Source organism: Ambystoma mexicanum, chromosome 10 (genome assembly GCF_040938575.1).
Source record: "Ambystoma mexicanum isolate Mex_15411 chromosome 10, UKY_AmexF1_1, whole genome shotgun sequence".
Lineage (NCBI taxonomy): Eukaryota > Metazoa > Chordata > Amphibia > Caudata > Ambystomatidae > Ambystoma > Ambystoma mexicanum.
Genome location: NC_090932.1, coordinates 1,568,277,293 through 1,568,304,567, shown reverse-complemented (window position 1 = coordinate 1,568,304,567; position 27,275 = coordinate 1,568,277,293). Strand labels below are relative to the sequence as shown.

Below are 27,275 nucleotides of genomic sequence, written 5' to 3'. Positions count from 1 at the left end.
AATGCCTCCGTCGAGGTCGACGTCACTTGATGTTATAAATAGGACGAATGGCGCCTGTTGACTCAGTTCTGTTTTTTTCAGCGAACTTCGTAGGACTCGGCGTGCCTTGTGTGTTCATCATTATGATGTCTTTCTCTTCGACCCCTCCTACTCTGCGGTCTGGCTTCAAGACCTGCCGGGAATGCAAGTCGAAAATGTTGCTCCCGACCCCCACCGCATTTCTTTGTGGTGCCTGGGCGAGTCGCACGACACCGACGATTGCTGATAATGTCATTTGCTGACTGCTAAGGCCTTGCGGAAGGGGAAGCTCCAGGTAGGGGGCTCTAAGCCTGTTAAGTCCCGTACTTCCAAGTCCAAGGGGGTTTCCACCGACGACTCCAGGGGCGACTCTCTGCATCGGAAGGAGTCTCAGGGATCTCAGTCGCGAAGTGGTTCCCGCAACTCGTCTTACTCGTCCCAGCACTCTAGGAAGCGCCTTCCCCGTCGTCCTCGCAGGATGTTGCCTCGAGGAAGGTTACGTGCCCTACGAAGTCCTCGACTCTGGAGGAATGGGCGGCATTTAAACAATCCATGTTAGCGATTTTTCAATCGCAGGACACGGGTCCGGTCGCGCCTTCTGATGAAGCCAGCCAGGATCGGTCTCGTACCGTGGCTCGCACGCCTTCAGGCTCGGGTTCACGACACGACTCACATCGGGAGCCTTCGAGGTCCCGTACAGACAAGGAATTGAAGAGTCACAAGAGACGTGCCTCTAGGTCTCAGTCCTCGTCCCTAGCGAGACCGCAGCTACCTATGCAGGGCTCAATGCCGGCATCAACTCGGCCGGCGCCATGTCCGTCCGACTCGGACGTAGGCGCTTTGCCATCGTACCAGCCCACGGCGCCGTCGGCACCTTTGTCGACGCCGAAACCTTCGCCGATCACGATGTCGAGGTTGTCGACGCTCTCGATGTCCAAGCCTTTGTCGCTATCGATGCCTTTGGGGATTTTTTTCTCTGAATTTGCCTTTTAAGTACCCGGATATCGTGGATCCTCCGAGGAAGGCTACGGCGAAGTCTGTGCGGCCAGTTTTGGCCTCCAAGACCTCTTCTGTAACCAGACCTGGGTTTCACCTCCCCCTGGCTGACATTTATGATGAGGAGGAAAGGGCTGTGTTTGAGGACCCTGGTGAACTGGATGAAGCTCCCCTTTTTTGTGGAGACAGTCAGTTGGAGGAGTTGAGGCAGACCCTCCATGATGCCAGTGGGTTGGACACTTCACCGGAAGTGGAATTTGATAGACCCGAGTCTGGGGCTCATGCAGTCTTCCTACAGGAAGCTCATGGCACGGGTCTCAGTGTATCTGGGCTGGTCCAGTCCTCCTGAAGACTTTGTGCAGGATGAGCTAACGGACATTTTAGATCAAGGTCTGTCCTCTGACCCGGTTTTGACATTTCATCTTTCCTTACAGAAAAGGGTGGCAGCTGCTTGGCAGTCCCCAGAATGAAATGCGGCCCTTTAGTTAGGGACCCCAGCTATTTATCTACTCACTCCACTCCCAAGAGTTTCGTGGTTCAGTCGGCTACAGCCACCTCGATGCAGGCGGCGTACCCTACCATCCCTCCAGATAGGGACGACAAGCTCTTCAACGGTTGGGCCCGGAAGGTATTCTCTGCTGGGAGCATAGCCTTGAAATCGGCCAACTCCTTGTGTGCCTTGGCAAAATTTACACACACTGTGGAATTTTTTTTGCGGCTGAGCATATTCCCGAGGGGGAAGAAAGGGATGGGTTCCTTGCTATCGTGCAGGACGGCAAGGATGCCATGTGTGAGTCCCTTCAGTCAGGTTTGGATACGGCTGACAGTGTGAGCCGGTCCATGGCTGCGAGCAACATTATATGCAGATTTGCGTGGTTGCAGAAGTCGGGGTTTGCTCTGGATGTGCAGACCCGTCTTCTGAACATGCCCTTTGTTGGCGCACATTTGTTTGGCAGCAAGGTTGACGAAAGCCTTGAGATGTTGCAGACCTCAAAAGCTGCAGCAAAATCTTTTAAGCGCTGCGGTCCGTCAACCTCTGCCTTTTCGTCCTAGGGGACAGCAGTGGAGGGGAGGTTCCTTTCGTTACTATTCCTCCTTTAGTAGAACGAGAGGGGCCGCCAGTCAAAGGGGCCAGCAAAAAAGTACCTTTGATGGTCTGGGAAATCGTGGTGCCAAAACCGCTCAGGCAGCTGCCTCTTTGCCTCCAGGCACTGCTGAAGCTGCTTCCAAACAGTCATGAGGCCATGTCCCATGATTCGCCGGTTGGGGGGCAGACTGTCTCAGCATCTCGGGGGATGGCGGGCCATTACTTCAGATGCGTGGGTTCTGGATAACATAGCCCACGGCTACTGCCTTCCCTTCCTTCAGCGGCCTCGCGACAATCCAGTGGGGAAACTCTTTGAGCTTCCGGATCTGCTCCTTGCACAGGAAATTTTGAGCGTGCTTGAGATAGGCCCTATAGAACTGGTGCCTGTAGCGGAGAGGAACAAGGGATGGTAGTCCCCTTCTTTTTTTTATCCCAAAGAAAGACGGGGGATTGAGACCCATCATGGACTTGCGTTGGTTGATCAAACTTCTCAGGAAGGACAAGAGATGGTCACTCTTTCTCAAGTCCTCCAGGCCCTTCAACTTCAGGATTGGTTGGTGTCTCTGGACCTCAAGGATGCTTACTTTCATGTGCCGATTCATGTTCGCCTTCCAAGATAAGGGCTCATCACGTAGTGCAGTTGGTGGACAAGTTTCAACAGGCCCAGAGTCTCCCGGCTTTCAAATTCTTAAGGTTGCTCGTCCTCATGGCATCCTGCATTTTTCTGGTGCCAGAGGCCAGGTTGCGCATTCGATCCCTGCAAAGGGTCCTCAAGATGCAGTGGTCGCAGTTCTCTGGCAAGATGACGGATCCCGTTCAGATTCCACTCTCTCCCATGATCTTCAGTGGTGGGCCAACGAAGGGAACCTGATGAGGGGGGAACCGTTTTGACAACCATGGCCGGAGGTGACGGTAGTGATGGATGCTTCCCTCACAGGATGGGGTGCTCATGCCAAGGACTTGACCGCCAGCGGTCGTTGTTCTCCGTCAGAGTCTAGACTCCACATCAGTCTGTTAGAGCTGAGGGCCATGAGGCTAGCCCTGAATGCTTTTCTGCCCTCTGTATGGTAGAAGTGTCCTGATCATGACGGACAACACAGTGGCCATGCATTACCTCAACAGAAAAGGAGGGTAGGGTCACTTTCATTGTGCAGAGAGGCAAAGCATCTCTGGTTCTGGGCATCCAGCAGGGAATTTCGAATGCTCTGAGCAGGCAGAGCTCTATCTCTCACGAGTGGGAGTTGGCTCAGGAAGTCATTCAGGAGATCTTCACCCTTTGGATCTTCACCCCGCAAGTGGATCTCTTCGCCACTAATGTCAACAGGAAGTGCAAGAGATTCTGCTGCAGGGAATTTCCTCCGAGAGGAGCCTTAGGAGACGTGTTTGTGGTGGATTGGTCATACCCACTGCTGTACGTGTTTCCTCCAGTCCCTGTGATTCCTCAAGTGTTGCAGATGTTACGGAGGTTCGGTTCCCACATGATCCTCATTGCTACGGATTGGGACAGAGTGTGGTACCTGTCCATCTGCCCTCCTCGCTGTCATCCCTACCAAGAGTATTCTCTCTTCCCCTCTCCCCTCTCCTCCTCTCCCTCTCACCCTCTCTCTCATTTTGGGTTCTCCATCCAGAGGTCAAGCATGTCAACCTTCATGCTTGGTATCTGAAAGGTTGAGATATAAGGATTGGGACCTCCCGGATGACGTGATGGAGGCGTTGGTTTCGGCCAGGCGGCCTACAACCAAATCCCTGTACCGTTGGCATAAGTTCTGCGACTGGTGCAGAGATCCCAATGTTGATCCTTTTCAGTGCTCCATTCCTATGGTTTTGTCTTTCTTACTTTCTTTGGCCCGCAGGGGCCTTCAAGTAGGTACCACTAAGGGTTACCTAGCGGCGCTGTCTATCTGAAGAATGTTCTTACTTTAAGATTCCTTTGATTTCTCAGTTTCTTAAAGGACTGACTAATGCATTTCCGCTGTCTCCTTTCCAGGTGCCGGTTTGGGATTCGAATTTGGTTTTGAAGTTTCTCATGAGTGCTCCGTTTGAACCTTTGCACTCTCGTCCTTTGAGATTACTGTCCTTCAAGACTGTGTTCTTGGTTGCGGTTACTTCAGCTTGCAGAGTGAGTGAATTGCAGGCACTTTCATCTAAACCACCCTTTACTGTGTTTGACAAGGACAGGGTTGTACTTTGGTACGTCCCTCTTTTCTACCTAAGGTAGTATCTGAATTTCTGATGTTTGTTAATCTGCTTAGAATCACATGCTGTGCATAGGTCCGACATCCAGTGGTCACTGCGGAGTATTGCATTTTGTTTTTCGTAGTCGAAAAGGGGACGTCGACAAGGCGTGTCTGAAACACTATCCCTATAGTGACGTGCGTTGTACCCACAATCCCTCACGCGTCGAGGTCCCTCAGATTGTTTTTTTCCGCCCAGCTTCTGGTCGCCTTCACGCGGAGCTCCTCGAGAGACATTGCAACTCCTCGACCTCTGGTCGTGTTTTCTCTAATATTTATAATCCCTCCCTCGACGCAGTTGTAAGCTGTTCTCCGCCGAAAAGAATCTTCGACGGAGGGTCGAGCGGAAGAAATCCTTCGGCGCTGCCGAACACGTGGCCTGGCCTCGCAGGCCATATACAGTAGGGAGAGTGGGGTCGTGGGACATCTCTGGGTCTTTTCTGAGAATGCCTTTCCCTTTCCCCTTCCTTTCCCTTGGGGTGTTTATCGCGATTTATTGCCTCGGCTATGAAGAGGACACCGTTTAGGTTTTGCCCACTTTGTAAAGGCAAATTCACTTGGAAGGACAAGCACTCACGGTGTAACCGCTGCTTGCCCCTCGATCACAAGGAGGAAAGGTGCGCGGCTTGTCGGCTTCTTAAGCCTAAAACTCTAAAAGACCGAAGGGTTAAAAGGTGGGCGGCCTACGCGATGTCGAAGGCCGAAGGTTCACCCGCCGCTGCTACCACCGACAGTGACGAGGAACGCGATAACACGACCTCCGCTACGGAAGTCGAAACCCCCTCTAAGGAGCGCTTACGCGCTTCGTCGTCTGTCCCCGGCCCCGACGGGCTCGGCTCACGCCCTGCTTATGGGGATGAACACCCCGGCGACACAGACGCACACAAAGATCCACATAAACACACAACCCACGGCTCTTCTTCGACGAAGTCGAAAAGACCTTCGGCGCCCAAGGAGACGCAGGTTCCACCGGCGGCCTCCTCGGACCGTTCGGGTTCCAAGCCCCTCTCGCAACCGCAGCCGCGACCTGCGACTGGGCTTTCGGCAAACAAGGGCGCTGCCACCAAACCATCGGCCGGTGCGCATCAACAGAAAGCGCAGACCGCCGTAGAGCGTTCGATACCCATAGCGTCGAAAACTCAAGCTTCCGCCGACAAACGAGTCGCCGACAAGCGAGTCGCCGATAGCTTAGCAAGGATCGCTGTAGCCGACGCCCAAAAGCGTACGCCGAAGATTTCGTCGAGCGTTACGCATAAGTTAAAGGATACGCCGAAAAAGCCCGAAGGGAAGCAGGGACTACCCCCTTCAGGCAGGGAGTCTCCCGACACACCGGAAGGTTTTTCGGAGGGCGACGGGACACTTTCCTCGACGCTTTGGGAGAGGTCGAGCCATTTCGAGTTAGATAACCCTATGTTTCCCCCGCCAGACCGCTCTGGGGTACCCCATGAAACTATGGAAAGACTCCACCTCTGTATGGAGAGGATGGAAAAGTTCATGAGCACCCAGGCCTCTCAAACACACAAGAGGACCAGAGAAGGGCCTCAGGAGGACCCCAGGGCCAAAAATCCGAGGCTAGTCGATCCCCAGCAGGACACGGCCTCAGACTTCCAAGATGTATATGACCTCACTGGGGAGGAGCAAGACTTCGAGGAAGAAGATGATTTCATGGACAATGAAGAACAGAACCAGGAGGAATGTCTGGAAGACAGAACAGACATTATAGAAGAAGGCTTCGGGGTTAACCCAGAAGAGGGACCTTCACACCCCTGGCAATCACCATCAGTGTATTCCGACACTGATGTCCTAAACCTAACTCCTCCGGACAATTCTCCAGTTAGGAACACGTCTCCAATTGACGATCAGCCGACGTTCAATGCACTGTTGCGCAGAGCAGCAGCGCATTTCGAACTCGACACCGGGGAACTCTCTCCAGAATTGGACTTTGTAGATAGAGTGATTAAGGAAAAACCCCCGGTCAGCCAGACCATTCCACTCCTCGCTTCAGTGAAGAGAAGGATCATACCTTCGCTGTCCACTCCCGCTATGATCAGAGGGGTCAATCCACGGATTGAAAAACTTTTCACTCCTTCACCCTCAGACCCCCTCTACATTAGGGGACATTCCATTCCTGATTCCCTAGTGGTTTCTAATACTAGAAAGAGGGCAGGGGTACCACTTTCCACCAGTGAGGCACCCCCTGACAAGGAGGGCAAGAGGCTATATGCCCTTGCAAAAAGAGTTACTTCCTCGGCTGCCTTCTCAGCAAGAATTGCCAACAACAATTCCTTGCTTGCAAGCTACGCAGACGCGCAGTGGGCCAAACTGCGAAAAGACGCCGAGGAAGCACCGGAGCCTTTACGTACGCGCCTACTGTCAACTATTGGCGAAGGAACCCAAGTGAACCAGAGCATTGTTAAAAACTCTCTGGACGCGGCAGAAACAGCAGGACGTTCCTTGGTACAAGGAATACTCCTAAAGCGCCATGTATGGCTGCGCAACTCAGGCTTTAAACCAGAGACACAGGCGTCTTTAATAAATAAACCTGTCGAGGACGCTAACCTCTTCGGAAAAGCGGTAGATGAAGCCCTAGAGATGGCTAAAAAAGAGTTCGACACTATCAAGACTCTCGACCAAATCTCTAAGCCCACTACCAGGCGCGGCTATGGCAACAAACGCTTTTTTCGTGGCCAACGCCAACACCAACAACAAAATCAACATCAGCAATACCCTGCCACCAATTACCAAACCAATAGTGGGCAGTACAGCCAAAGAGGCCAACGCCGGGGCAAAGTAGGGGTCGGGGATCCACCCCCAGAGGCTCCCAAGCCCCCAACAACTCCAAGTGACGCGAAGATTCGCGTCCCCTCCCATGCAACACCGGTCGGGGGCCGGATAACATCCTTTCTTCCTGCATGGGAGGAGATAACGTCAGACCGTTGGGTACTGTCCACCGTAGCCCACGGATACTGTATCGAATTCAACAGTTCCCCATCCTACAGACCCCCGAGGGGACGTCGCATGACACCGGAACATCTTGCCATCCTTCTCCAAGAAGTACAACAACTACTGGAAAAGGGAGCCATAGAGGTCGTGCCTCTATCTCAGGTAACGGAAGGTATTTATTCAGTGTACTTCCTTGTACCCAAAAAGGATCTAACCATGCGCCCTGTATTAGATCTGCGCCCAGCGAACAACTTTATCAAACCCCAAAAGTTTCGTATGGTAACCTTACAGGAAGTAATCCCACTGCTTTCTCAGAGAGATTACATGACAACATTGGACATGAAAGATGCATACTTTCATATTTTAATGTTGCCAGCGCACAGAAAATACCTCAGGTTCATGATAGAGGGCAAACACTACCAGTTCAAAGTGCTACCCTTCGGCATAGCATCAGCACCAAGGGTATTCACGAAGGTGCTGGCAGTGGCAGCGGCCCACCTGCGCAGGTTGTCCATCCCAGTTTACCCTTACCTCGACGACTGGCTCATAACAGGGGATTCTTACGAAACATGCTTCTCCAATACCCAAAAGACAGTAGACCTTTTGTTCCAGTTGGGCTTCTCCATCAACGAAAAGAAGTCCAGTTTAGACCCCAGTCAAATCAAGCAATTCCTAGGGGCTCTAATTCAAACAAAGGACGGCCTCGTCTTCCCCTCCAAAGAGAGGGTCCAAAACATGCTGTTTCAAATCCCTCAATATGTAACCGGTCGAGAGGTGACGGTACGCAAAGCAATGCGCTTGCTAGGAATGATGGCGTCGTGTATTTATTTGGTACCTCACGCGCGCCTGCGCATGCGCCCAATGCAAGAGTGGCTCAACAGCCAGTGGTGTCAGCCCAGCGGACTATGGGAGGATCTAGTTGTGGTCTCGCAGGCCTTAGTTCTCTCGCTACGGTGGTGGACAAAGGAAAACATGGAAAAAGGGAAACCCTTTGCCACACCCGCGGCAGAAGCCACTCTAACCACAGACGCATCCCTCACAGGATGGGGGGCGCACCTATCCCATCAGACTGCTCACGGAGTGTGGACTCCGAACGTAGCATCCAAACACATAAATCTACTGGAGCTACTAGCTGTGTTCAAGGCGCTAAAAGCCTTCCAGGAACACCTACAAGGCAAAACAGTAATGGTCCTTACAGACAGCACCACAGCCATGTACTACATCAACAAGCAAGGGGGCACCCACTCTCCAGGCCTGTCCAAGCTGGCCCAGAATATATGGAAGTGGGCTCTCAAACAGGACATGTTCCTACTATCACTACATGTACCCGGGGAACTCAATCTGCTAGCAGACAGCCTCAGCAGAGATTTCCCCCTGCCCAAAGAGTACGAATGGCGCCTGCACGAAGACATCGTCTTCGACGTCTTCACACAATGGGGATTCCCAGAAATAGACCTGTTCGCAACCCTGGAAAACTCACAATGCCTAAGTTACGCCTCCAGGTACCCCCAGAACCAATCCAAGGGGAACGGTCTGTCGATGCAATGGTCAGGGAAATTTGTTTACGCTTTTCCCCCGACTCCCCTTCTCAACAAAGTGGTGCACAAGATGCACCAGGAACAAGTGACCATGATACTAGTGGCCCCAATGTGGGCACGACAACCATGGTTCGCTCACTTGATGGAGATGTCTCTATCCCCCCCAGTAAAACTCCCCTGCCCGTACAACATGCTGTCTCAGGACAAAGGCAGGACGCTGCATCCATGCCCCCAGAACATGAACTTAGCAGCTTGGCTCCTGAGATCATAGAGTTCGGACATCTACAACTCCCGCAAAGATGCATGGACATCCTCAGGGAAGCCCGAAAACCGAACACTCGCCACTGCTATTCTAGCAAGTGGAAAAGATTTGTCATCTGGTGCAGGAGTAAAAGCATCAACCCTATTGACTGCTCTCCCACACATGTGGTCCTATACCTCACCCACCTATTGGATTCAGGTCTAGTGTTTAACTCCATTAAAGTCCACCTAGCTGCACTTTCTGCATACACCACTTCCCAACTCAAAGTGTCGTGGTGGAGGATCCCTGTTATAAAGGCCTTCATGGAGGGAGTAAAGAGAATACACCCCCCGATAGCTGACCCAGCTCCCGGATGGGACCTTAATGTGGTACTCACCAGACTCATGGGCTCTCCATTCGAACCCATGCACAAAGCATCTCTTAAACACCTCACGCTTAAGACTGCTTTTTTAATAGCTATCACCTCCATCAGGAGAGTAAGTGAACTTCAGGCTCTTTCTATTCTAGACCCCTTTGTTACAGTTCACAAAGATAAAGTGGTTCTACGCACTCACCCTAGGTTTGCTCCGAAATTTATTTCTAAATTCCACGTAAACCAGTCTATAGAACTACCAACGTTCTTTCAAAATCCTTCCAATTTGGGAGAAAGGACTCTGCACACACTAGATGTACGCAGAGCGGTCATGTTCTACATGGAAAGAACCAGACCACTGAGGAAGACTAATCAGTTCTTCGTCTCGGTGGCAGCAGGAAGAGAAGGAGATGCAGTTTCAAAATCCACTATTTCTAGATGGATTGTTCAATGCATCACTCTCTGCTATACTCTTGCTAAGAGAGAACTGCCCTTTAGGCCAAGAGCACACTCTACTCGAGGCACGGGGGCATCCATAGCATTCATTGCAAATGTTCCCCTTGAGTCCATCTGCAAAGCGGCTACCTGGAGTTCTGTGCACACCTTTACAAAACAGTACTGTCTAGATACACACTCTAGATCTGACTCCCAGGTGGGACAGGCAGTATTAAGACACCTTTTCTCTACTGTTCCTTCTCATAACCCACCGCCAACTCCGGGTACTGCTCGCTAGTCTATGCACAGCATGTGATTCTAAGCAGATTAACAAACATCAGAAGAGAATGCATTACTTACCGTAAAAGCATTTCTGATGATTGTATCTGCTTAGATTCACATGCGCCCGCCCTTCCTCCCCGCTCGGATGGAAGGAACATAGACTTCCTTTATATATCTCTCTCTTTTCTGTACTCACTCACGTCTAGAAGGCTCCCTCAGGGCAGAAAAATACAAACAGAGGGACCTCGACGCGTGAGGGATTGTGGGTACAACGCACGTCACTATAGGGATAGTGTTTCAGACACGCCTTGTCGACGTCCCCTTTTCGACTACGAAAAACAAAATGCAATACTCTGCAGTGACCACTGGATGTCGGACCTATGCACAGCATGTGAATCTAAGCAGATACAATCATCAGAAATGCTTTTACGGTAAGTAATGCATTCTCATCATTTGAGTCAAAAGGTGGTTCTTCCATCTTTCTGCCCTCCTCCTCATCCTGGCAAGGAAGAGGAGCGACTCCATCGGTTGGATCCTAGGAGAGCTCAGAGCTTTTACATTTCTAGGATGTCCAGGATCCGAGTGGACGATCAACTCTTTGTAGGATATGCTTGACACCGATTGGGCCAGGCTGTTGCCAAACAGACCTTGCCCAGGTGGATTATCCTCACCATTACAGTGTGTTACCGTTTGGCGGGTAAGGACCGGGGTTGCAAGCTATGATATGATATGGCATTTGCAACGCGCCTCTACACAAGTGTTTCAAGGCGCGACGAGGCAGGTCAGATCGCACAAGTGCATGGGAAGAGGGGAAGGGAAAGTGTAAGGGGAAAGGGAGAGGGGAAAGTGCAGTACAGGGGTAGTAGAATAACAAGATAAATAAAGGGCCAGCTGGTGGCAAGTGCAAGGTAAGTGCAGGCAAGTGCTGGGAAGGGGGCTGTAGGGATACAGTGACAGTCCCGCAGTGCAGGGGTTGCCAGGGAGGCAGTGCAGGTGGCAAGTGGCTGGGCCAGGGACCGAGGTCAGTGAGAGTGGTCCAGTGCAAATTCAGTGCAGTTTTAGTCAGGAATTTAGCGGGGGAGAGAAAGCAGAAGCAAAGAGAAAGGTTTTGAGGTGTTTTCGGAACCGGAGATGTTTCTCCTCAAGTTTCAGGGAGGCAGGAAGGCTGTTCCAGGGGGAGGCCTAGAGAGATCTACCCCCAACTCGTTGCTTGGAGAAGCGGCTGACCCTGAGGGAGTGGAGGCGGATGAGCGAAGAGCTTGAGAAGGAAGATATTTGGAAGAGAGAGTTGAAGGTATTTTGGCCCTAGAAGGCCTTGTGGACAATGCAGAGGGTTTTGAACTTAATCCTCGCAGCCACTGGGAGCCATTGCAGAGATTTCAGTCCTGGAGAGATACGGTCCCTGGGCTTGAGGCCCAGGACAAGTCTCGCAGTCCTGTTCTGGATGAGTTGCAGAGGGCGGAGAGTGGAGGCAGGCAGATTTAGATAGAGGCTGTTACAGTAGCGATGGAAAGACTCCAGTGGCGAAGGAGTGGTTGCAGAAGCCAGCCAGGGAGTCGATGTGGTCCTTGATAGTTTTGGAGGAACAGGGGTGAACCTGTTTCGACGAGACTTTCATAGATCGGACTTGGCTGGAAACCTCGTCAGCAGAGAAAAGGGGAAAGGCAGAGAAGGGGGGGGGTGGGTGCAGAAGGGCCAGGGGAAGAGCAGGGAATAGAGGGAGGGAGGTGAGTGATAGGAGGAGAGTGAGGACAGGATGTCCTGAGTTTTTTAAATGAAGTGAGAATCCAGTGCCGTGCAGAGGGCCTGGGAGTGGACAGGAGAGGTAGAGACTGCTTCCTATTACGATGAACTACATGCGTATTTCACAAAAATATATTTATTTTAATCATTTCAGCATAAAATGAGTCTAAAGCCTAGAATGAATACTAGACTTTTCATAACTACCTAGAGATTGTAAATGATCTAAAATTGTGCCCTAATAGGATTTGCCCTATAGACCGATCCATTTACCATCTAGAGATATGCATTGGCTGTTTATCTGTTTTTTAAGATTTAATGTATGTATGTGCTTTGTCTTTGTTAGAATCTATTCTATTTCTAGAGTGTGATGATGAATGTAATGAACTTTTCTCCATTTTATGAGACATTTTATGCTAAAATTATTAAAATAAATATATTTTTTTGAAATACGCATGTAGTTCATCGTAATAGGGTATAACTGTTGACCAAAACCTTTCTCCTACCTTTCTCTATAGTAAATAATCATCTTTCCCAAAACTAAGGTAGGTATCCACTCCGTACAAGGAATGGATTTTGGGATCTCCCCCATTAGTCTTAGATGGAGGTAGAGACTGCGGCAGTATTGGCCAGTTCCTTGCAGATTTTAAAGAGTTCAGCCGAGTTGTAAGATGCTTCGGTGTTGCAGACTTGGATATGGGCTCTCTTCTTGATAAGAACGGAGCAGGCGTTTGGAGCAGGCGCCAGGCCAGTTTGTCAGAGGATGAACATGAAGCACACCATTTCCTATCGGCCACCCTGCACTTGCGTTTTAGGGTGACGAGATCTGAGTCATACCAGGAGTTACATTTGGCTTTGGGCTTCAGGTGGATTCTCATGACAGGGGCAAGGATATCAAGAGTATCAGATATAGCCGAGTGGAAAGTGGAGAGGGCTGTGTCAGGGTGAGAGTCAGCCGAAGGGGGTGGGGGGGATTAGAAGGTGGCGGCGAAAGCCTCAACTGACACACGCTTCATGGGTCAGATGACCGAGAAGGAGGGTGGCAGTGATGAGTGGCTTGGCCTGAGGGGTAGGGAGGGTGAGATGGGAGGATAGGAGAAAGTGATCACTCCAGGAGAGAGGAGTGGAGAGAGGGACAGAGAGGGGAAGGTCAGAGAAGATCAGAACATCGAGTGTGCGCCCTACAGAATGAGTCGGGCCAGACGGGAGAATGGAGAGTGAGAGAGAGTCGGAGAGGTCGCAAAAGTGTCCGGAGGGGGGGGGGCAGGAGGCATCCAGGTGGATGTTGAAGTCCCCAAGAACGAGGAGTTGAGTGGTTGAGGCCAACAGTGAGGAGGAGAGGTCTGCCCACTCGGAGAGGAAGGAGGAAATCTGACCATGTGGCCGATAGACAGTAGCCCCACAGTAAGGGAATGGCTAGGAGAGAGAGTGAGTTGGCAGACAAGGCATTCAAAAGAGGAGTAGGTCTGCGTAGGAGTGACGGAGGCAGGAATCCACTCAGGGAAGATAAGGGCAACACCCCTACCAGCACGGTTGGGCCTGGGCACGGAGAGGATCTTGTTGCCGCCAGGTAGGAGTATGTCAAAGCTGGTGACAGAGCTGGCCGTGAACCATGTCTCAGTGAGACCGAGGACATCGAGGTCCAGTTCCTCGAGAAGGCGGCAGATATCAGAGGAATGTTTGACAGCAGAGCGAGAGTTAAGAGTGGCAATGTGGAGAAGGTTGCCATCCTTGAAGGACTTCCGGGGAGGGGTACGGATCAGAGGTATGCCCTGCGGAGGTGTAGGAGTACGGGAGGGGGCAGAGAGGGAGAGGGAGGGGGAAGGCAAGGTAGCCGAGGACAGAGGAGGTGGGACAGCACGAGAAGAAAGGAAGTTGATGAGGCGCGGGAAGCGTCGATCAAAGAGGTGAAGGTTGGCCTGAGGGCTTTGGACCAAGACGGTCCCATTAGGGTAGGCCTTAGAGGAGTGGAAGGAGGCCAAGAGGACATCCCAACGGGTGCCACCATTAATGGGAGAAGAGGAGAAAGGAGCGAGCACAGAGACCATATGCAGGCTCCATAGGTCAGGTGAAGGCACGACAAAGAGGATGTCGGTGAGAGTTTCCTTGGAGGAGGAACTGGTGTAGGTGTCGGCGATGGGGAGGCCTGGGTTGGAGACCAGGATGTCCTTTTTAAACTTTTTCCTACCAGATTTAGTGAGGAGAGCAGGATAGTCAATGGAGAAGCAGTTAGAGAAGATAGGAGAGAGAGAGAGCACCATAGAATAGGTGGGAGAGGAGGGGGGAGCTACCTCATTCCACTAGGGACGTGGCTACTTCCACAGCCCTCCGGGGGGAGGGTTCCTATTAGGAATATTTGTGATGCAGCCACATGGGCTTCAATCCACACCTTAGTTAAACATTACTCCCTAATACAATCCATGGTCAGGATAGGGCCTTTGGAAAGGTGATTCTTTATTCCGCAATCTGATTGGGTACTCTAAATTATTTTCCCTCCTCGATTTACTGGTACTGCTTTGGGAGTCTGTCAAAGATGTGGTATAGGTTGAAGGACACAATCCATTCGAAGAACAAGTTACTTACCAACTGGTAACGTTCTTTCGACTGGATGTTCCTCCAACGTATTCCACATCGCCCTCCCAGCCTGCCCCTCTGGAGAATTTGCTATGCGATCGCAGCTACGTTTCCGCAAGGCTATGCGCAGTCAAGCAGGCACGAGACTGGTGCCACACGTTCTGAGGCAAAAAACGTAAACTGAGGCTGCAGGTGCCGTGTGCCCTATTTATAACATCAGTGACGTCGCCCTCGACGAAGGCCTTTGGAGGACATCGACCCGACATCGACATGTCAAAGATGTGGAATACTTTGGAGAAACATCCAGTCGAAAGAACGTTACCAGTTGGGTAAGTAACTTGTTCTTCTGAAATGAACATAACATTAGTATCAACCATTTTAACTGCTTTTAAGGTTGGCCTTAACCTTTTATGTCTTGTTGCCTGTACTTCTTGCCGGGAGGAGAGAACAGGGAGAGATTGACCCCGGAACCAGTAGGGGGAATAGCCAAATGGGGAGGATAAAATGAGACCTAGGAAGTAGAAAGTTATGAGTTGTGGTGAGCGCAGAGGCGTCCCAAGAGACCACATGGAGGATTATAATACATGGGGTGTGCAAGGTGAGGTATTGGTTGGTGTGAGGAAGTGCTACTAGGCAGTGAATGAGTGTGCGTTTGAGTGGAGTGGCAGAGGAGAATAGGGAATTAATGAGAATCAGTCTGGAAAAGTGAAAGAGGGATGGATAAGTGGGTGGAGTAGTAGTAGTGGTGGTGTGGAAAAGGTGAGAGTAGTAGTGGCTGTTAGGAACGATTTTATATTTGCTGTTTCACTCCCATATACCTCTATAGGACATCCTTTCTTTTTGTTTTGCTTATACTCCTGGCCTGACATTTTGGAGGCAAGTAAAGCCTTCTGATTTACTTCCCTTCTCTTTTGGCACATTATGAGGGAACTGATCCATCTGTAAAACTATCCGCACTGAGTCACTGTCTTTGTGAATTCTTGTATTGTTATAATTGCACACTGTCACCTTAAAGTGTGGTGTGGTTAGGATACTTGGTATCTTTATAATTATTATGTAATGGCTTTGTTGTTAAATTTACAATGTGCCTAGGATGAAATGGTGGCAGCAAATTATTTTGATACCATGTTTTGTTCTTTCTACTCATGCACTTTTGCATTTCCCGCAAATGGCTGCTAAGGGTGACTAGCATTCTAAGATGGCTATTCCCCACGGTTTTTGCCTGTCCTTTGGCCATACTGTTTTTTGGCTGGGTCTCTCGGGTCTGAAATTGCTGTACATGGGAAGCCCTTTCCCAGGGAAAGAGGCACTATGTGGCTAAACTCAGGTGTGCGTAATGGGACTGTCTGGTCCCAGTACACATCCTGGTGCCTGAATGTCTGTTGCAGGGCCGTTGTTCTTCAGAAGTGTCCCAGGACCAGCCAGTGGACTGATCAGGTTCTCTCCTGGGCTATCTTGTTGCAGCAGTCCCTGTTGCAAGTGCATCTTTTGGAATTTGAATGATCGTCAGCTGGTACTAAAAGATGCCTCCTATGCATTTTCAGCCTTCTTGAAGCCACAAAAGCTGTGCTGAGCCTACTCCTTTGTTCATCCTCCAAGGATTGCTTGTCATCACCTGCTCGTGGTGACTCCCATTGCAATCCATCTTCTTTGCTCCCTGGAGTTATCCTGAGGTAGCTGGTACTGCAGAGGTTTTCATCTTTCTTCATTTGGGTGTCCAGCTGGAAGGTGCCCGGAACCGTGATTTAAGTATAGTGCTGACCGAAACTAAAGTCTGATGCCGATAATGACCTCTGCACATGTGACCCCTGCGGCTCCCTAGATGGGACCAAAAACATAAGACTGTTCCCAATGGAATCCTTAACCTCAGCAGTGGTCTCTGGAGAATTCAGACTCATGGGGCAAGTTAACATACCTGTTCCTTTACACCCATGTTCTCCAGAGGGTTACATGGAGTAATGTCCTGTCCCTATCTCAATCCTTCCTGACTTTGGTGAGTGGAGGCCTCGTCCTAAGCCTATCCTAGTGTCTGCGATTAGTTACTTACCTCAACTTAATTTACCCATTTGACTTTTGTATCATAACCACTGGCGGCATCCAATCTCTTAGTAAACTACCTGAAAAGCTTTGGAACTGATCACTTTAGGGCACACAAGAACTGTTTTATGTTTATTTTAGAAGTTTCTTTACTGAATGTAATGCATGTGAATACTTAGCTGTTTTACACTGGTTATTGAATTAAATGCTTGCTTTCTTCTCCTAACGGTGAATGCATATTATTTTCTTTACAGAAAGTGTGCGGAAATATTTGTCTAGACAATTTACCTGATTGGTGTGTATTTTAAAGGCCTAATACATCATTGTGTATTTTAGTATTTACTGTTCTATTTGGAATTATTGGTTGTGTTCTGTGTGGACTCATAGTTGCCACTCTCCCACCCCTCATGAGTCCAACTATGCCACTCTACCTACCATGATTGGCTTTGACTAGGCTGCAATGTCTTCCCTGCACGCTATTATAGGTTGGTGCCCCCAAATCTACCCCCACGGTTGATTTTGGAAATCCATCTTAACAAATTGAGATACATTTTTTGAAAGTGTTGTATAATATTTGTGTCCAGAGGCGTAACTTTGTGTTGGATTTTTTTTTTTTCAAGGTCTTCGTTGAAATGTGGCTTCACCATTACTCACTGGAGATGTATCAGAAGATGCAGCTGCCTCAAACCAAGGTAACCAGTCCGGGTAACTATACCTGCACACACTGAGACAAATGTGAGATTTTCTACCTATTTAGATATGCTAGCTATTCACTTGGTGAACTGTGAATCGAAAGTGCACTTACCGGCTAGAAGGTACTGCCTGCTCCTATTAACTGAACTTGATTTCAAAGCGCTTAATACAATTTGTTTTAGAATTGCCCATCTACTGCAAACCTTCATCTGGACCTTGCTCAACATGGTAGACTTGTCAAAAAAAAGTCAGGCTTTGTAAGACAAGAGGTCCAGTGGATTAACATTTGAACACTAATTTTTCTTGATCTGTGTTCATTTGTGCTGGGTGAACTTCTTCCCTAGTGAGATTGTTTAGTCTTTGTTGAAATGTACAGAATTCACATGGATTTATTATATCAAGGGGCACTGTTTGATGAAACACCTATGCAGAAATGTTTTCCTGTTACCTGGATCTTTACGCATCTTCCACCTTCAGTGCTAGAGTTTCTCCCTATCTGTGAGTCTTGTAGTGTGTTTCCTGAGTGAGGCCCTGGCAACACCGAGTGAGAAAGGGAGACTTATCTTATCTAAAAGAAAAGTAGTTTCTGATGTTTGTTAATCTGCTTAGAATCACATGCTGTGCATAGGTCCGACATCCAGTGGTCACTGCGGAGTATTGCATTTTGTTTTGCTTGCTAGTGGCATACGGTGATGGGATGTGCAACTATAGGCTGAACATGCCTTCTCAGTACTCCAGATAAGCTTTGAACGTGTTAGTATTTTACTCCGTTTTTTAAAGTTGGGAGCAACATGATCTTGTAGGAAGTAAAAAAAAAAAGTCCATTCCTAATGGGGAATATTTTATAAGCATGTAAAAATGTTTTCACTGGACAACGGAAATGTTTTTGTAATGATTGTTTCTATGTACTTAGTTATTCGTGTATATTAAAATATAAATGTGTATTTCTTCCAATCGGGCAGTTAAAATAAGTTTCTTCCTGTGCTACTACGTGCACTACTGGCCCAAACATATCCATGGAGCTGTGTGGGTGAAAGCAGGGGCACAAGTTTCTACATGTCTGTTTCCAATTTCTTTTTTTTTTTTGGGTGGGGGGGCATATTTGTTCTCCCAATTTTTTGGGGGGGGGGGGAGTATTTGTGCCTATTTTTAGGGAGTCCATTTTTGTATTTATTTTAAATGTTTGAACTTCATATGTTTTTAACAAAATCACATGAAAAGAGAATCTAAACGCTCTTCTGTCAAAGTCATGAGTTGCTAAGTTCCCTTCTTGTCCCGATTACATTATGGTGGGCCAATCTACTTTGTTGATGCACTTAAAAAGGTTCTCTAGGTAGGTGACTAAAGCAATGATTAGCGACATCCTTTCCCCTTGCATGCAGATCTGCCACCAATCTTCTCCGTCCCACGTTTTGTCCAAAATATAGGCTCCCAGCATCACAGTTCTATGTGAAGTCATTGCTTTACAGAACAGCACCAAGTGTTTAAGTGTTTCTTTCTCGTTCTGTATGTGTTGCCCTTTGCACTCTCTTTATTTCTTTTTTTTAAAAAAAATGTATTTTCCTTTTATTAATAGACACATAACAGAAGCAAATTAAAGAAAGATGAGAAAAATTGCGTAGTAACTGTAATTCTTTCCATAAAACAATGTGAACTATGTACACCAACAGTAAAGAATGTGACGGCCACTGTACCCATGATCCCTCATGCGTGTAGGACACTCAGATTGTTTTTTTCCGCCATATTTGTCGGAAGCATATCACGGAGTTCCCTTGGCTTTAGCCATTTATCAATATTATTACAAAATGTCCCCGTTTCCTCCCACCCTACGCCGAAGATCGATGTCGGTGAATCGAGATTGAGGAAATCAGCCGTTGAGACTACACAACGGACTTTGGGCCTAGGAAGGCCTCTGGCCTCGGCCCTGTGCAAGTAGGGAGAGTGGGGAGTGGTCATACACTCGTTTCCTACATATACTTGACCGCTGCCAATTAGTAATTTATGGAGAGTACTCCCTTTAAATTCTGCCCGAAGTGTAACGGGAAGTTTCCCTGGGTAGACCAACACAATACGTGTAACTTGCGTCTCCCACAAGACCATCCTGAGGCTACCTGTAGAGCTTGTAAGCTCTTCAAGCCCAAAACACTCAAAGACCGCTCGACGAAGCGATGGGCCCACTACGACAGGCAGCTAGAGGTCATGGTCGCTGTGGGACCCTTCAGTGATGGCAACAACGCCCCCTTATCGGACGGCAAGGGCACAGGGTGACTTCAGACACCCATGTGCAAGCCCCCGACCTCGGAGACAAAGCTCATTGAGGCCCGGTCGTCAGAAGACAAATCAGACCTCTTCCCCCAAGTAGCACGTTCGACGTCTATTTCCAAGATTCAACACCCCTCTTCCAAGACTTCTGAATCTCGTACCACCTCCGAGCCTAGACACAATGTGTCCAAAGCCACCTCCGAATCTCAACGCCAGGCGTCGAAACACTCAGAAAACCCTAAAGGTTCAGGAGTCATGGGAAGGGGAAAAACAACCTAAACAAACCTTAGAACACCAGGTTCTAAGGAAAAACAAAAATACCCTAAATCTTTAGGAAAATCCAAGGTCCCTGACCTTGTCACCAAGGGAAAGATTGTTCCTCCCACTGCTCAGGATGTGGGAATGGAGGAAGAGGATGAGGATCCTGTAGTCATTCCTAGTTCAAAAAATTGGAGTTCTGACGACATTGATAGGGTAATGAGAAGAATGTCATTTATGGCAGACTTCTATGAGAAAGACCCTAATTATTTCCAGAGCTATACTAGCACTCCAGCTACCTCTGCCTCTTTAGGGTCCAAGCCCTATCAACCCCCTACTAAAAGGCTCCGCTCTGAGGCTCCAGTGCAGGGTTCCTTGTCAGACCCTTTGCTAATTGAACCTTACCATCCAGAGTCCTATGGCAAGGAAACAAACACATATGCTGGAAGACCAGAGAGGGGTTTCTTACTATGGGGACGATGAGGACCAGGAAGAGGAGGAGGAAGAAGATGAGGCGGAAGCCTACAATCTCGACTCTCCTATTCCGAAAGACCCCCCCGGTGAACAACTCACCGATTGATAATCAGCCACTCAATGAGGTACTGGCGAAAGCAGCAGCTCATTTCCAAATAGACACACAAGGTGCCCAAGAAGATAAAGATTTTGCGGAGGAAATCTTAGGTGACAGAAGAGCCATTTCCCAGGCTATCCCCATATTAAGATCCATTCAGCGCAGAATCGATCCCTCGCTGGTAACGCCTAATCTTATTCGTGCAGTTAATCCACAAGTGGAAAAATTATTCCGCGCCACACCCTGTGATCCCATGTACATTAGGGGGCAATTAAAACCCGACTCCCTCGTAGTAAAAACTACCAGAAAGAGGGCAGGTACACCACTCGCCTCTTCCGAAGCACCTCCCGACAAAGAGAGCAAAAGAATTTACGCTCTGGGTAGGAAAGTTGCCTCCACGTTAGCCTACCAGGCACGTATTGCTAACAGTACCACTCTGTTAGCAAGCTATAACTGCCATCAGTGGGAACAAGTAGTTGCTCTAGTAGCCTCTGCACCTGAACCACTAAAGGGGACAGTTAGCCCAAGTTGCAGCAGACGGTAGGTCTGTGTCTGGATGCATCCTTAAGACCACTTTTGATGCGGCAGATAATGCTGGAAGGTTGATAGCGGAAGGCACAGTAATAAAGCGCCATGCTTGGCTAAAACAATCCGGGTTCAAGCCCGAGACCCAAGCCACGCTCATAGACATGCCCGTAGAGCCGAATGTTCTATTTGGGAAAGCAGTGGAAGAGGCACTAAAGACGGCTAAGCACGAATACGAGACCTTAATCTCTCGGCCAACTGACAAATAAGCCCTCCGGTCAGAGGGAAATTATAATTTTCGTCACTTTCACAGCCAAAGCTCCCAGAGGGGTTCCAACTACTATCAAAATCAAGGAGCCTCATGGGGCAACCATCAGTCCCAGGCTACACAGGGTTTCACCAGAGGTCAGCGCAGGGGCCGCACTAGAGGTAGAGGCAGCCCCAGTAGAGGTGGTACGCCACCCAATAAACAGTGACGTTCCACTCCGTGTCCCTTCCCATGCATCCCCAGTAGGGGGGCGCATTTCCACCTTCACCCACGCATGGGAAGGGATCACTTCGGACAGATGGGTGCTGTCCAGTGTCCGCAGGATACTGTATGGAGCTACTAGAACACCCCCGCAACCATCCTCCAAGACAGAAAGTACACTCCTTGGAGCACTAGAAAATCCTCCTCGTGGCGATCGCCATTTTACTTGCAAAGAATGCAATAGAACTCGTCCCGGGCAACCAGGTAAACAAGGGTATTTATTCAACCTACTTCCTTGTGCCAAAAAAAATCTAACGATGCGCCCAGTATCAGACTTGCGCCCTGCAAACAAGTATGTCAAGCCACAAAAATTCTGCTCTGCATGACTACACTCCAAGAGGTAATCCCCCTACTAAAAAAGGGGATTACATGGCAACATTGGATATGAAAGATGCCTATTTCCATATTTCAATGTTCCCAGTGCTGCCCTTCGGAATAGCCTCGCCTCCACGGGTATTCACCCAGGTATTGGCAGTGGTGGCAGCGCACCTACGCAGGGAGGCAATCCCGGTGTACCCTTACCTGGACGACTGGCTCATCACAGGGGAAACCCCCGTAATTTGCAGATTAAACATTCAAAGAACAATCTACCTCCTCTTCCAATTGGGCTTCTCTATCAAAGAGAAAAAATCAAGCCTGGTGCCAAGCACCTCAAAACAGTTCCTAGGAGCTGTCCTAAACACCCAAGCAGGGTTGGCCTTTCCATCGGAGGAAAGAATTCGAAAATCTGTTGCTGCAAATTCCTCAATATCAGTCCGGTCACCAAATAAGGGTACGCAAAGCGATGCGTTTGCTAGGCATGATGGCATCTTGCATTTACCTGGTTCCCCACGCGCGCCTGCGACCCATGCAGGAAAGGTTGGCGAAACAGTGGTCTCAGGCAAGTGATCAGTGGGACGATCTAGTGGTCGTTTCGCCAACACTAGTACGGAGTCTTTGCTGGTGGTCAAGAGAGAATCTTACAAAGGGGAAACCCTTTTACGATCCAGAGATACAAGCCGTCGTCACAACAGACGCCTCCATGGCAGGGTGGGGAGCTCACTACCTTCACCACACAGCTCAGGGTCTCTGGTCTCACACAGTGGTTCAGAACCACATCACTCTGCTAGAACCTCTGGCAGTCTTCAGAGCGCTTCGGGCATTCAAACCCCTCCTATCCAACCTGTCAGTGCAGATGCTAACAGACAGCACGATGGCAATGTTTTACTTAAACAAGGAGGCACTCTTTCGCCAAATCTGTCCAAGCTTGCCCAGAAAATTTGGAAATGGGCACTCAGACGGAAGATTTCCCGGTCATCCCAACATGTTCCAGGGGATCTCAATTCACTAGCGGACGCTCTGAGCAGAGATCCCCTCCCAGAGGAACACGAATGGCGACTAACGAAGTCGTTGAAGATCTCTTCTCTCAGTGGGGTTTCTCCACTATAGACCTATTCGCCACAGGCGAAAACAGACAATGCCCAGACTTTGCATCCAGGTTCCACCAGCCAGGCTCCAAGGGGAACACTCTATGGATGAATTGGTCAGGGATGTTTACCTACGCTTTTCCACCAACCCCTCTGATGAGGAAGGTGGTCAACAAGATACACAGGGAATCGATGACGCTCATCCTAGTTGCTCCTATATGGGCGAGACAACCATGGTTTCCACACCCTACGCAAACTGGCGGTGTGCGAACCCATCAGACTTCCGTGCTGGTACAACCTACTCTCCCAGCACGAAAGACAAACAGTGCATCCTCAACCCAACTCGATGAACTTGGCAGCATGGCTCCTGAAGTCATAGAGTTCGGCCATCTCAATTTACCCCAGAGATGTATGGATATCTTAAGAGTCAAGAAAACCTAACACAAGGCACTGCTAGTTTGATAAGTGGAAAAGATTTGTTATTTGGTGCCAGAATAAACAAATCCACCCAATTGATTGTACTCCTTTCAATATTGTCACCTATATGCTCCACCTACTGGATGCAGGGTTAGTATTTAATTCACTCAAGGTACACCTGGCGGCACTGTCAGCCTACACCACCTCCCATAACAAGGTGTCATGGTGGAAGGTGCCAGTTGTCAAAGCCTTTATGGAAGGGGTAAAGAGACTCCACCCTCCAATTTCTAACCCACCACCATGTTGGGACCTTAATGTGGTGCTTGCTAAACTCATGGGACCTCCCTTTGAACCCATGCATAAAGCTAGCCTCAAACACCTGACTTATAAAACTACCTTCTTAGTAGCCATTACATCCATAAGAAGGGTCAGTGAAATTCAAGCTCTGTCCGTGCAGGATCCTTTCTTTGCTGTTCATAAGGATAAACTGGTTTTCCGCACTCGCCCTAGGTTTTCACCTAAATTCATTTCAAAATTCAATGTTAACCAGTCCATTGAGCTACCGACCTTCTTCCAAGAACCCAAAAGCTCTGCTGAGGTGAAACTCCGCACACTAGATGTGAGGAGAGCGGTCCTCTACTACGTAGACAAGACCAGACTGCTAAGAAAGACAGACCAACTGTTCGTCTCCATAGCTCTAGGCAGAGAAGGAGATTGCATCTCTAAAGGTACGATTTCTAAATGGATAGTCGGATGTATCCAACTGCGCTACTCCCTTTCAGATAAAACACTGCCTTTTACACCAAGGGCCCACTCTACATGAGGTACTGGGGCCACTCTGGCTTTCATTGCAAATGTACCCCTTGACACCATTTGCAAAGCAGCTACATGGAGCTCTATTCACACCTTTACTCAGCACTACTGCATTGACACTCATTCCAAGACAGATGCTCAAGTGGGACAAGCGGTTCTAAGACATTTGTTCGCTCATGACCCTTCTCACATCCTCCTTCTAACACAGCTCGCTAATCTATGCACAGCATGTGATCCAAGCAGATTCCACAAGCCTCAGAAGGGATAGATTACTCACTGTAATTGTATTTCTGATGCTTGTATCTGCTTAGATTCATGGGTGCTTGTAGTCTTACCTATCTGATCTGCTTGGATATTCTATACTCGTGCTACCTAATGTCAGACAAAATACAATCTGAGGGTCCTACACGCGTGAGGGATCATGGGTACAGTGGACGTCACACTAGGGATAGTATTACTGGCACGCCCTAGGTCGACACCCCTTTTCAAGTTTCGAAAAAAAATGTTTAATGCTCTGCAGCTTCCACTAGATGTCGGCCTATGCACAGCATGTGAATCTAAGCAGATACAAGCATCAGAAATACAATTACGGTGACTAATATATATATATATTTCTGAGGCTTGTGGAATCTGCTTAGATCACATGCTGTGCATAGGCCGACATCTAGTGGAAGCTGCGGAGTATTACAGTTTGTTTTTCGAAAGTCGAAAATGGGCGTCGACACAGGGCGTGCCAGTAATACTATCCCTAGTGTGACGTCCACTGTACCCATGATCCCTCACGCGTCTAGGATCCCCAGATTGTTTTTTTCCGCCATTCTGGTCGGAAGCACTTCATCGGAGTTCCCTGGCTTTGCCATATTTGCACTCAAAACTAATTCTAATTTGCCCCGTTTTATCACCCTTACGTCGATCAGCATCTCGACGCCGAACCGGGGAGGAGATCTACGTCAAAACCCGACGGATTGGGCCTTGAGGCTTCCGCCTCGGCTCGGGCCTGGGCCGCTGGCCTCGGCCCTACAAGTAGGGAGAGTGGGGGGTGGTACACTTCCACACTCGGTTATAGACACCTTCTTACCTACACACACTTGCCCGCTGCCCACAGGCGCGTATGGAGGGTACGCCCTTTCAGTTTTGCCCCAAGTGTAATAAGAAATACCCTTGGGTAGATAAGCACGCTACGTGCAACCTTTGCCTGCCCAGAGACCACCCCGAGGCGGGTTGCAGGGCCTGTAGTAGGTTTAAGACTAAAACTCTTAAGGACCGCTCCACCAAGCGTTGGGCCCACCACGCCAAGCTAGCAGCTATGGAGGCGGAGGGTACCTTCAGCGACGGCAGCGACGCCGGACTTTCGGACGGCGAGGGCACCAAGGCGTCGAAAGACAGCCTAACGCACGTCCCCGGCCTCGGAAGGTCGTCCGTCCCGGCGACTATGGGGAAGTCCCCCGGCGACAAAAGCGTTACACATACACACGCTAAACACAAAAAATCCACCCGAGATTCGACGTCGTCGAAACCTCGGAAAGAGGCACAGAAGGAGCGGTCCGAAAGGACGTCCTCTGGGCGGTCCCGGTCGAGGTCGCCGCACGACGTCAGGCAAGCCTCCACACTTGCACATAGTGCCTCGCCCATTAACATCACGGAAGATCACTCGTCCGGAGACGAACACGACTTCCATCCCCAGCCTGCACCCCAGGGAAAGGGTACATCACTTGGTAGTAAGGAGGGCCCAGTTTCGAAGCCTAGTTCGAAACACAGGGATTCCACCTCCGATCCTCGACGCCAGGCGTCGAAAGATAAGGGAAATGCTAAACACACTTTCACCCACGGGGAAGGGGGTAAGCAGCAAAGGAAACAACCCTTGCAATCCCCCACAACAAGAGAACTGACTTCCCAGTCCAAGTCTTCTCAGGGACAGTCCATAGAAAGTTCCAGCAAGGTCACCCCAAGCTCCAAACTCTGGTCATGCGAGGACATTGACAGAGTAATGTCAAGAATGTCTTCCTTAGCAAATTTCTTCGAAAGACACCCTGACCAACTCCTAGCTTTAAACCCTCAGGAATCTTCTCCCTCAGGTTCAAGGGACCCTATCCCTTCAAATAAAAGGCCCCGGGTCGAGACACCATTAAAGGCTTCAGACCCCTTCGAGGTCCAACCCTATTCTTGCCTTTTCCCTACAGGCCAAGGAGACTCTTCCCTTATAGAGGGTCAGGATTTTGAGACACCAGAAGATCTCGCAGTGTCAGATTACTACGGGGAGGACGAAGACGAGGATGAGCCAGAAAATAGCCCAGATATTTTCAGAATGGACTCACCAGTCGAAAGGGAAGCCCCAGTGTCTGATTCCCCAATAGATAATCAGCCCCTCCTGAATGAACTGCTCTCTCGGGCAGCTAACCACTTCCACATAGACACACAAGGTGTCCAAGAAGAGAGGGACTTCGCGGAGGAACTAATAGGGGAAAGGAAGACAGTAGCCCAGACCATTCCCATCCTGAAATCTATTCAACGCAGAATAGCACCATCCCTTATCAACCCAAACCTGACAAGACCTGTAAACCCGAGAGTAGAGAAGCTGTTTAAAGCAGCCCAGTCGGACCCTCTATATATTAGAGGCCAACTTAAGCCAGACTCTCTAGTCGTAACTAACACCCGCAAGAGAGCTGGAACCCCATTATCTTCCTCGGAGGCTCCCCCCGACAAGGAAAGTAAGAAACTCTATGGTTTTGGTAGAAAAGTAGCTTCCACGGCAGCCTACCAAACCAGAATCGCGAATTCCACCACACTGTTGGCCAGCTACAACTGCCATCAGTGGGAAGAAGTGGCAGCACTAATAGATTCCGCTCCCGAACCCCTTAAGAGCCAGCTATCTCGCATTTGTGCAGAGGGAAGAAACGTCTCAGGCTGCATTTTAAAAGCAACTTTGGACGCCGCAGACAATGCGGGTAGGATTATAGCAGAGGGGACTGTCATCAAAAGACATGCTTGGTTGAGGCAGTCGGGATTCAGAGCAGAAACACAAGCTGCACTCTTAGACAAACCAGTGGAAAGTGATCTCCTGTTTGGAAAGGCAGTCGAGGACGCTCTAAAAAACGCTAAGGATGAATTCGACACCCTCAAATCCCTTGGCCAGTTAACTACAAAACCACCTAACCAAAGAGGGAACGGCAATTTTCGTCGCCCCCGCGGCCAAAATTCCAATAGAGGAAATAGCTATTCCCACACCCAGGGTACACAGTGGAACACCAACTCACAACAGTCTACCCAGGGGTATGGTAGGGCTAGTAGAAGAGGACGTGGTAG

General features: G+C 49.3%; 1 protein-coding gene across 4 annotated transcripts in view; it reads left to right on the top strand.

The window, feature by feature from the left end:
- Positions 1 to 27,275, top strand: part of SMPD4 (sphingomyelin phosphodiesterase 4) — a 669,498-nt gene that overhangs the window by 282,544 nt on the left and 359,679 nt on the right. For all 4 annotated transcript variants that reach the window (XM_069619878.1, XM_069619877.1, XM_069619876.1 and 1 more), the window contains exon 10: positions 17,119 to 17,190. In XM_069619878.1, the coding sequence (XP_069475979.1) occupies positions 17,119 to 17,190 (72 nt within the window). The remainder of the gene's footprint in view (positions 1 to 17,118; positions 17,191 to 27,275) is intronic.